Source organism: Ranitomeya variabilis, chromosome 8 (genome assembly GCF_051348905.1).
Source record: "Ranitomeya variabilis isolate aRanVar5 chromosome 8, aRanVar5.hap1, whole genome shotgun sequence".
NCBI classification, from domain to species: domain Eukaryota; kingdom Metazoa; phylum Chordata; class Amphibia; order Anura; family Dendrobatidae; genus Ranitomeya; species Ranitomeya variabilis.
Genome location: NC_135239.1, coordinates 205,612,904 through 205,625,359, shown reverse-complemented (window position 1 = coordinate 205,625,359; position 12,456 = coordinate 205,612,904). Strand labels below are relative to the sequence as shown.

General features: G+C 36.9%; 1 protein-coding gene and 1 long non-coding RNA gene across 4 annotated transcripts in view; one reads left to right on the top strand and one right to left on the bottom strand.

Annotated features, from left to right (window-relative positions):
- The window catches only part of LOC143787595 (uncharacterized), a 153,679-nt gene that overhangs the window by 67,504 nt on the left and 73,719 nt on the right, over positions 1–12,456 (bottom strand). The gene's annotated exons all lie outside the window — the stretch shown is intronic.
- The window catches only part of CELSR3 (cadherin EGF LAG seven-pass G-type receptor 3), a 101,007-nt gene that overhangs the window by 40,498 nt on the left and 48,053 nt on the right, over positions 1–12,456 (top strand). For all 3 annotated transcript variants that reach the window (XR_013218408.1, XM_077276480.1, XM_077276479.1), the window contains exon 3: positions 9,565–9,787. Coding sequence is in view for 2 of the 3 variants with exons in the window: in XM_077276480.1 (XP_077132595.1) it covers positions 9,565–9,787 (223 nt within the window). In the remaining variant the exon portion in view is untranslated. The remainder of the gene's footprint in view (positions 1–9,564; positions 9,788–12,456) is intronic.

Genomic DNA, 12,456 nt, shown 5'->3' with positions numbered 1-12,456 from the left:
TGCTCCTATGTACAAGAATATAACTATTATAATACTCCCCTATGTACAAGAATATACCTACTATAATACTGCCCCCTATGTACAAGAATATAACTAATAACTAATATAATACTGCTCCTATGTACAAGAATATAATTACTATAATACTGCTCCCTATGTGCAATAATATAACTACTATAATACTGCTCCTATGTAGAAGAATATAACTACTATAATACTGCCCGTATGTACAAGAATATAACTACTATAATACTGCCCCTATGTACAAGAATATAACTACTATAATACTGCCTCCTACATACAACATTATAACTAATAACTACTATAATACTGCTCCTATGTACAAGAATATAACTACTGTAATACTGCCCCTATGTACAAGAATATAACTACTATAATACTGCCCCTATGTACAAGAATATAACTACTATAATACTGCTCCCTATGTACAATAATATAACTACTATAATACTGCCCTATGTACAAGAATATAACTACTATAATACTTCCCCTATGTACAAGAATATAACTACTATAATACTGCTCCTATGTACAATAATATAACTACTATAATACTGCCCCTATGTACAATAATATAACTACTGTAATACTAACCACTATCTACAAGAATATAACTACTATAATACTGCTCCTATGTACAAGAATATAACTACTATAATACTGCTCCTATGTACAAGAATATAACTACTATAATACTGCTCCAATGTACAAGAATATAACTACTATAATACTGCTCCTATGTACAAGAATATAACTACTATAATACTGCTCCTATGTACAATAATATAACTACTATAATACTGCCCCTATGTACAATAATATAACTACTGTAATACTAACCACTATCTACAAGAATATAACTACTATAATACTGCTCCTATGTACAAGAATATAACTACTATAATACTGCTCCTATGTACAAGAATATAACTACTATAATACTGCTCCTATGTACAAGAATATAACTACTATAATACTGCTCCTATGTACAAGAATATACCTACTATAATACTGCTCCTATGTACAAGAATATAACTACTATAATACTGCTCCAATGTACAAGAATATAACTACTATAATACTGCCCCTATGTACAAGAATATAACTACTGTAATACTGCTTCCTTTGTACAATATAACTCCTATAATACTGCCCCTATGTATAATAATATACTATAATACTGCTTCCTATGTACAATGTAACTACTATAATACTGCCCCTATATACAAGAATATAACTACTATAATACTGTCCTATGTACAACTAGCATAAGTCCACCCTTGCTTTATTTCTGGGAAGGTTTTGTGCTTAGGATGAAGAAATGTTGTGAGTCTGAGAACTCTGTTAATGTATTTCTTAATTCAGGAAAGAGGATCAATACAGGGATTGTGTCTGGATAAGATCAGTCTCTCACTACACAGGTCTTAATTAACTCTCACTTCTCAGGAGGAGGCCTTATTTACCCTTTTATTTCCTGTAAGAAGTCAGGAATATCTTGTCTCCTGAATTTCATGCTGAGCATCTCACCAGCACCAAAAGGGTCAAAGACATCCTCTGTCAAACTGAAGAAACGGTTCTGTCATCCACTTTCATTCTATTCCGAGCAGACCCCCCACTTGAGAATTTACATTTTTGTTAGACTTAATTGGTATTTAATATACTAATCTGTTAATTATTAGTCCCGGGGAACATGCTTATAGGGATAATTCTATCCGCTCAACTCTTTGATGTGCTAAGACAACATACAAACCATTGACTTTTTGTCTAGCCTCAGACACTACAACCTATCCACATCTAAGACATAAAGATCCGAATCCTGGATTGTGTATCCAAGACATGTCTGGTATATATTATATCACTGTCTGTATATACTACCTGCAGGCAGAAATTCTAGGTTTACAGTCAAACACATAAATCCACCTGTCTGTTCAGTTTAGGGGGCAGTATTATAGTAGTTATATTCTTGTACATAGGAGCAGTATTATAGTAGTTATATACTTGTACATAGGGGGCAGTATTATAGTAGTTATATACTTGTACATAGGGGCAGTATTATAGTAGTTATATTCTTGTACATAGGGGGCAGTATTATAGTAGTTATATTCTTGTACATAGGGGGCAGTCTTTTCGGGTTGAGGATGGAGTGAAGCTCAACTCCCAGACCTACTGCCAGTTTCTGGAAGACAACTTCTTCAAGCAGTGGTACAGGAAGAAGTCGGTATCGTTCAAGAAAAACATGATGTTCATGCAGGAAAATGCTCCATCACATGCCTCCAACTACTCCACAGCGTGGCTGGCCAGTAAAGGTCTCAACAAAGAAAAAATAATGACATGGCCCCCTTGTTCACCTGATCTGAACCCCATAGAGAACCTGTGGTTCCTTATAAAATGTGTGATCTACAGGGAGGGAGAACAGTCGACCTCTCGGAGCAGTGTCTGGAGGCTGTGGTGGCTGCTGCACGCAATGTTGGTCGTAAACAGATCAAGCAACTGACAGAATCTATGGATGGAGGCTGCTGAGTGTCATCATAAAGAAAGGGGGCTATATTGGGCACTTATTTATTTTGGTTTTGTTTTTGCATGTCAGAAATGTTTATTTCTAAATTTTGTCGTTATATTGGTTTACCTGGTGAAAATAAACAAGTGAGATGGGAATATATTTGGTTTTTATTAAGTTGCCTAATAATTCTGCACAGTAATAGTTACTTGCACAAACAGATATCCTCCTAAGATAGCCAAATCTAAAAAAAAAAACACTCCAACTTCCAAAAATATTAAGATTTGATATTTATGAGTCTTTTGGGTTGATTGAGAACATAGTTGTTGATCAATAATAAAAATAATCCTCTAAAATACAACTTGCCTAATAATTCTGCACGCAGTGTAGTAGTTATATTCTTGTACATAGTGGGCAGTATTATAGTAGTTATATTCTTGTACATAGGAATAGTATTATAGTAGTTATATTCTTGTACATAGGGGCAGTATTATAGTAGTTATATTCTTGTACATAGGGGACAGTATTATAGTAGTTATATTCTTGTACATAGGAGCAGTATTATAGTAGTTATATTCTTGTACATAGGGGCGGTATTATAGTAGTTATATTCTTGTATATAGGAGCAGTATTATAGTAGTTATATTCTTGTACATATAGGCAGTATTATACTAGTTATATTCTTGTACATAGGAGCAGTATTATAGTAGTTATATTCTTATACATAGGAGCAGTATTATAGTAGTTATATTCTTGTACATAGGAGCAGTATTATAGTAGTTATATTCTTGTACATAGGGGCGGTATTATAGTAGTTATATTCTTGTATATAGGGGCAGTATTATAGTAGTTATATTCTTGTACATATAGGCAGTATTATACTAGTTATATTCTTGTACATAGGAGCAGTATTATAGTAGTTATATTCTTGTACATAGGGGCGGTATTATAGTGGTTATATTCTTGTATATAGGGGCGGTATTATAGTAGTTATATTCTTGTACATATAGGCAGTATTATACTAGTTATATTCTTGTACATAGGAGCAGTATTATAGTAGTTATATTCTTGTACATAGGAGCAGTATTATAGTAGTTATATTCTTGTATATAGGGGGCAGTATTATAGTAGTTATATTCTTGTACATAGGAGCAGTATTATAGTAGTTATATTCTTGTACATAGGAGCAGTATTATAATAGTTATATTTTTGTACACAGGGGCAGTATTATAGTAGTTATATTCTTGTACATAGGAGCAGTATTATAGTAGTTATATTCTTGTATATAGGAGCATTATTATAGTAGTTATATTCTTGTACATAGGGGCATTATTATAGTAGTTATATTCTTGTACATAGGGGCGGTATTATAGCAGTTATATTCTTGTATATAGGAGCAGTATTATAGCAGTTATATTCTATAGGAGCAGTATTATAGTAGTTATATTCTTGTACATAGGGGGCAGTATTATAGTAGTTATATTCTTGTACATAGGGGGCAGTATTATAGTAGTTATATTCTTGTACATAGGGGGCAGTATTATAGTAGTTATATTCTTGTACATAGGGGCAGTATTATAGTAGTTATATTCTTGTACATAGGAGCAGTATTATAGTAGTTATATTCTTGTACATAGGAGCAGTATTATAGTAGTTATTTTCTTGTATATAGGAGCAGTATTATAGTAGTTATATTCTTGTACATAGGGGCAGTATTATAGTAGTTATATTCTTGTACATAGGGGCAGTATTATAGTAGTTATATTCTTGTACATAGGAGCAGTATTATAGTAGTTATATTCTTGTACATAGGAGCAGTATTATAGTAGTTATTTTCTTGTATATAGGAGCAGTATTATAGTAGTTATATTCTTGTACATAGGGGGCAGTATTATAGTAGTTATATTCTTGTACATAGGGGCAGTATTATAGTAGTTATATTCTTGTACATAGGAGCCGTATTATAGTAGTTATATTCTTGTACATAGGAGCAGTATTATAGTAGTTATATTCTTGTACATAGGGGCAGTTTTATAGTAGTTACATTCTTGTACATAGGAGCATTATTATAGCAGTTATATTCTTGTACATAGGGGCAGTATTATAGTAGTTATATTCTTGTACACAGGGGCAGTATTATAGTAGTTATATTCTTGTACATAGGAGCAGTATTATAGTGGTTATATTCTTGTATATAGGAGCAGTATTATAGTAGTTATATTCTTGTACATAGGAGCAGTATTATAGTAGTTATATTCTTGTACATAGGGGCAGTATTATAGTAGTTATATTCTTGTACATAGGAGCAGTATTATAGTAGTTATATTCTTGTACATATAGGCAGTATTATAACGGCTATATTATTCATAAGGGGACGTCTTCTAGTCATATTTGTATAAGGCAGGGGCTTGTTTTCAGCTTTCAGACTTTATTAGACAAACATGTAGAAGAGGATATTGCTAATTTGCATATCCACTAAACAGACTGATTGTCCCCATTGTTGCAGCTGCCTTTATAATATTTAACAAACTGCAGAATTTTATGAGTCTGGAAAATGTAATGTGTTAAATGAAGGCGCAGACAAGCTTGTATGATCCGATGAAAATTAGTTCTTCATTTGCAGCAATAAGACCCTTTCTTAGTGAACCTGTGACTGATCACCGGTATATACTCTTGATTGTTATCATACTCGTCTGACTAATTTTGACTAATGGAACAGATGTAGTAATTTTCTAGAAACACCACGATTGTTGACACATTATCAATATCATTGAGTCCAATGACTCTGCATTGACAGAAGTTCAACCATGTGTTAAGAGTAGAGATGGGTGAAAAAGATTTGCGCTACCCTTCGGTACTCCATGGCAGCTGGACCGGGACAATGTGAACGTCCTTGGCGAGCACTCCTATTCGGGCATCCTTGGTGCCTCTTACAATTATTAAACCCCTTGATGTCATGATGTCACAGTGATAGAGTGGGTAAACTATAGAGCTGGTTCTCATATAACAAGCCCATTCACTTTTAGCTCTGTTCATCCTGATCTAGCTGGTTCATAAAAATCCTTACATGAATATGACACTAACGCAGGCAGATATGTATTATAGAGGGAAACCAGGGAAAGATTCTGTTTACCAACTCGGTTTCATATACCACTCAGGGTGGGTGGAAAGTCAAATGACATCCCCTATGGGCACGGCAGTGGCTGCCATTAGTGGCTTATTTATTTGTTACCTGAGAAAGCGTAATCAGGTTATAGTTTTGTTATTTTAGAGGAAAATTGTTTTGCAATATAGAGGGTGACAAAACGCGTCTCTCTTAATCCTATATTCTAAATTACATTGTGCAAGTTTATGAGTCTGGAAAGCAAAAGGGAACACGGTGGAAATGAATTCCAGTGAATGGCTCACATTTAGAGGAAGCATTATCTCCGTGGGTTAGTAAAAGGCCAATTGCTTATTTCCTGCTAAAATTTACAATTGCTTTTGTCAGGCGCTAGTATGTTCCAAGGTTCTGGCTTCCTGCCCTAGAACCGGCCTTCATGGGTGTTTTTAGCTACAAATTATGGTATTTCCTAATGTAATGAATCTGATGGCAGAAATGTTAACAAAAAATGTCAGTAAAAGCAGCGATGTGACATATTCGGAAAATAACGGAATTTCTTTTGTAGTAACTCCCTAAAATTACACAATGCAATTTTCCTATGTGTGATCAAAAGGACTGTGACAGAGGGGCAAACATCAGGATATCAAATTCTACCGTATTGATTGCACTTGATGGCACAAGTTTGGAATGGTGCCAGCGTGCCACCTTGGCATATCCAGGGTGTTTAGGTACAAGAATAGGCAAATTGAATCCTGAAAGAAAGCCGTCTTGGTATGAATCTCTTCAAGCCCTGATTTCCTGAGGATCATGTGCTTAGTATACACCGCATTCATTCTGAATAGTGATAGCTGCAGTGTAAAGCATGGAGAAGGGATAAAGCAGCAGTCTCACAGGAGATGTATTGGTGAGCAATGTCTTTAGCTGACCATACACCTAAGATTATGATTGCCCAATTATTCATTCATTAATTGTATAGTTCGTATGAATGATTCCAACAGATACATGTCGGACTATACAGGAAGATCATGCAAATACTTAAAGGGGTTGTCAAGGATTAAAAAAGACATGTCCGCTTTCTTTCAGGGACAGTGTTACCTCTGACCATGTTTTTGCATGTTATTGCAGCTCGCTTCTATTTTACTGAGTTAGAAAAATGGACACAACTCATGGTCAGGGGTTTCTGAAAGAAATCAGGATCCAGTCCTTTAAGGAGATGGACCACGAATATGTCTGCTCTGTAGTCCAACTGGGCATTATCTTCTTCTTCAAAGCTGTGATTGGCAGGGCCTGGGACTGCTAGACCAGCTGCCGAGCTGTGATTGGCAGAGTTTGGGAAAAAATGGGTGAAATAACACCCCCCCCCCCCCCCCGAGAAGACTCAGAATCAGAGATTTCACATACTGCTCTCCAAAACCTACAAATGTAAATATCTCTGCAATAGAGGAAACGTAAAGAGAGGCAGTATCAGGGGAGCTCAGGGATTTTTTTTTACAAGGTATTTAACTACATTTTTTTGAGCAAGTGACAGGAAACAGTCTAAAGATGAGGATGATACATTATATCCACAGATACATTGTAGCAAACTAGACAGATGAGACAATGAGTGCTTCTAGCTTGCAAGGATTGCCTAGACTAGATGCAATTACACTATCCACCTCTGCATCTGTAGGTTTTCATCCATGTCCTGTAAATAAAATGGTTTTATCCACTGACTGCAAGCAAAGATCTTGAAAATGGTGAAGAATTTAACCAGTTCAAGACCAGGCCATTGTTCCTGACCCGACACATCTTTGTTTGTTTTTTTCCAAAATGTAACTTTTAATTATATTATTTAAAACCAATTAAGACAAGAACAACAAAATTGAGTACTCTCAATCTCTCAGACAATGACCTCATATAATTCAAAGCAATATAAGACAATTGCTTTGAATTATATGAGGTCATTGTCTGAGAGATTGAGAGTACTCAATTAAGCAATATTACCGCCCAGATATACCTATTAATATTGGGCTTAGTGGGTGTTTTCTACTTTAGTGTTTGTCTGTTTGTTGTTCTTGTCTTAATTGGTTTTAAATAATATAATTAAAAGTTACATTTTAGTCCAATTTATTACCATTACTACCTTGCTGGCAAACATTTTTTGGATTGGTAGAATTTTTTTAAATTATTTGTTTTTTTCCTAAATGAGGTTTAAAGAGCTGTAAATATTTTTTCTCGTTTGGATATGCTAATAGTTTAGCATTCTTTTTTGTTATACGTGTTATTTTCAGACTCTATTTTTTTATTTTTTATATCTATCAATATAGGGCCATATTGGTTGGAAGATAAAGGAAATGCCGATATGTATTTCACATTTTTTTTATTATGATCACAAAGGACCAAAATACATTTTAAAATGTGTTCCTTTTTCTGTCACAATTACCTTTATATATCAGAGATGGGTTTTTTTTTCTGCGTGTGGAGTTAGTATCAGCAATTTGTATTGCGGTCAAGCCTTTGAGGGGTATTTTCAACATTTTAATATATTTTTTTTTAAATCTGGTATTCCCTGTAACTGGGGCAGGTATATTAGCCCCAGTTACAGTAGAAATTCAGCCTTTTGGCTGTATAGCAGTGCCGATCACATTATTAAAGGGTCTGGAGGAGGAACTTGTGTAATTGCACACCGCCCAGACATTTTTTGGTCCATGGGTGGTCCAGAGGTAGGTAAATACAAAGTGGGGGAAGTTCTTATTAGGGGACTTTTAAAAGTTCATAAATCTGGCTAGAACATTCTCAATCAAACCCACATTATAACTTTTGACAAATGCGTGTAAAATTGCAAACAGTCATATTTTTGGTGCAAAAATGCAGAACACTGGCACAAAAGTCTTGATACTTGCCCCTCAAAGTGTACTAGAAAGTTGCAAGAGTTTTCATTGTACAGTGCTGGAACTTTATATACATAGAAGCAGTGAATCCCTTCATGGCGCAGAAACCAATATTGGGGTGAGATGTCAAGTCAAAATAGATCATCATCATCAGCAACACCTGACCTCCTTGCTGATGGTTTCCACATAGTGCATCTGCGAGTTTAGTGAGAAAGTTACATTGGTATCAACTTTATGAAAGAAGTATCATATCAAAGAGAAATATTCCGGAGCTTTTAACTTTCTTTGTTCTCCACGTCCTTAAAGTATGAGCAGGAAACCAAGGTCTCCTTCCTATCTATACCATCTGTCACTGGCATCAAAGACTCAGTATTCTTCCTTCTATGCTACCCTCAAAGGACACATTAACACTCTCCTCACCGTGTACACTGGGCAAGTCTCCGCTGTGCATGCACTGTCTACGTGTCTCCAGCAACTTAGGGGTTAATGGCAAAGCTTCACAGGCTTGAGTCTTGCCAGGAGCTGGAGATACCACCGTATGCCCAAGAAATTGCCTCCTGTGAGGCTCTGTACTGACATCGATGCCAGCGCGATCTGAAGCAGGGAGGAAATCTTATATCTGTGGCCTGTAGAGATTGTATCAATCACTTCCACCTGAGGCGTAAACAAGTGTCTGAACTGTCCTGCCACACTTTATGCTATCATTGAAAATTTTTAGAAAATAATTAACTATTTTTTTTTCTGCAGAGGCAGATGAATAAAATATAAGGAGTCCTATATGGCCATATTGAAGTTCTTACACTTATTTGTGATGGGCAAAGGTCAGATGCCAACCATGTGCCCATCATAGACAATGTGGCGCAATGAATAGGATGATTATATAGATGCACTTGCACATTTAGCCACTAGATGGCAGCACATAAGGGTACAAACACTCCCCATATAATAGCGTATTCACCTCTTTTGAAAGATCCGTGAAGTTTAGCGGTAAGGACTCGGTATAAACCTGGTAAGGATTCGGTATAAACCTGGTAAGGAGGACCTGGTATAAACCTCTCTCTCTTTTCTTACAGGTGACAACTGTGATGTGGACAGCACCTCAGGACGCTGTGTGCCCGGAGTCTGCAGAAATGGGGGGACATGCACTAACTTGGCAGAAGGAGGCTTCACATGCCAGTGTCCATCTGGAGGCTTTGAGAAGCCATTCTGCAAACTGTCAACACGTTCCTTCCCTCCTAAATCGTTTGTCATGTTCCGAGGACTGCGGCAGAGATTTCACATGAGCCTCTCACTGTCGTAAGTGCCCCCGTCCGTCTGTCTGTAGTCTGTCTGCCTGTGGTGAAAACATGTTGCCATAATTATGGTTCAATGAGAGTAAAATAATCAGCTAACATCTGTCTATCTACAAAAACTAACCCGATGTTTACCCTGGTTACCAGTGAAGACATCGCTGGATCGGTGTCACACACACCGATTCAGCGATGTCAGCGGGACCTCAACGACCAAAAAAAGGTCCAGGCCATTCCGACATGACCAGCGATCTCGCAGCAGGGGCCTGATCGCTGGTACGTGTCACACATAGCGAGATCGCTACTGAGATCGCTGTTGCGTCACAAAACTTGTGACTCAGCAGCGATCTCGCTAGCGATCTCGCTATGTGAGACGGGGCCTTAAGACTGAGCAGCACCTACTTTATACACATCAAAGAATCCAACAGCCACTGTCCCATTAGAGAAAGGTCGCCTTATTGTGGCCGGTGGGCTCTCATGAATTGGCCAATTTGTGCGCTAAGTTCCTTGATTTTATAAGTATGTTCTATATAGCAGTAATGCAGTGTAAAGGTCCAGACCAGAGTCCTGCGAAACATCATGGTTGCTGCACCATGCAAATTCATTTTATTAGGAAAAATTACTAACTTTCTGATTGTAATAAACCAACAAAACAAAAACAAGAACAATTTAAGTACCTCAACACAACTCATCTAATAAGTGGTATATAATAAAAACAAACATTTCTCTTAAAATCTGCCAGAAGCTGATGTCTGGCTATGCATCATGTGTGCAGCAGGTTATAACAGCCAGCGGGCTCTACTAAGTACCAAAGGGGATGAATAATTCTGAGACTGCAGGTGTCTGTGCCATTGTGTGCTGGATTTGGAGAAATCACTTGTCGCATTAGTTGTGTTCAGCCATTTACATTGTTCTTGTTTCATTATTTTATTGCAAACAGCAGAAAGTTTGTAAATATTCCTAATAAACAGTTTGCAATGGAAGGGGGTGTTTCAATGTTTGTATTTGTTGAAATTATATCTATTATCTATCTTCCAAGATAGTAAGATAAAGATTGGATTACCCTCATCCTCCTCAGTGTATTTTTACTTTCCCCTCTCTGCTCATTCCCCAGTTAGCTTCTGCTCCATCCCAGATGTTCCTGCCGGCTGCTTTCCATCAAAGCCCAGCACTTTCTCATTATATTACAATTGATTGATGATGATGATGATGATGTCATTAGGTGACGTCCTCCCACCAATCAGATCATTGTGCTGCTATATGCTTGGAGGGTGACCTCATCCGAGACCTTGAGTCAGAGGAGACCTATCTATATTCCGCTGTTCAGAGATGGTCATCATTTACATGCGTCCTATCTATCTATCTATCTATCTATCTATCTATCTATCTATCTATCTATCTATTCTCTATCTATTGTCTATCTATATCTATCATCTATCTATTATCTATCATCTATCTATTCTCTATTATCTATCTACCTATCTATTGATCTATTCTCTATCTATCTATCTATCTATCTATCTATCATCTATCTATCTATTAATCTATCATCTATTATCTATCTATTATCTATCGATCTATTATCTATCTATCATCTATTTATCTATTATCTATCTGTCTGTCCTGCCACTTTGCAGTTCTTCAGTAATGTTACATTTAACTCTTTGTATTCTGAGGATGATGGGTGCGGTAGTTTAGTGGATTAACATCTTTTTATTTACCTCCGTCCTGCTGAAATATTCATGCTTTCGTCCTGCCGGTTATTGTTAGTGAATCATTTTGATAGTGATGATCAGTCAGCGGCTGTTACACTGAGGATTTATCCCTCCTGATGTTGTTACAGTGATTCATTTATTAGTCAGGATATTGATCAGCGCTCAGCCCAGATCTCTCCAGAGCCGACGATCTAACGAGATGTCTTACATAATATCTATCTTAGGAAATGATAAAGTCTTACCATATATTCAATAGAAAACTCCTGGCTTATCTCCCAGTGTGTGCGGAAATGGTAAATAGCAGTTCCAGGCCTATAATCGTTACAAAGCCAATATAGTAATAATCATAATGTCCCATAATTACAGCTATAGTGCTTCACTGTGAGGATCAGCCATAGTAACCCATAATTACAGCTATAGTACTTCAGTGTGAGGACCAGCCATAGTGCCCCCATAATTACAGTTATAGTGCTTCAGTATGTAGATCAGCCACAGTGCCCCCATAATTACAGCTATAGTACTTCAGTGTGAGGACCAGCCATAGTGCCCCCATAATTACAGCTATAGTGCTTCAGTGTGAGGACCAGCCATAGTGCCCCCATAATTACAGCTATAGTGCTTCAGTATGAGGATCAGCCATAGTGCCCCCATAATTACAGCTATAGTACTTCAGTGTGAGGACCAGCCATAGTGCCCCCATAATTACAGCTATAGTGCTTCACTGTGAGGATCAGCCATAGTAACCCATAATTACAGCTATAGTACTTCAGTGTGAGGACCAGCCATAGTGCCCCCATAATTACAGTTATAGTGCTTCAGTATGTAGATCAGCCACAGTGCCCCCATAATTACAGTTATAGTGCTTCAGTATGAGGATCAGCCATAGTGCCCCCATAATTACAGCTATAGTACTTCAGTGTGAGGACCAGCCATAGTGCCCCCATAATTACAGCTATAGTAC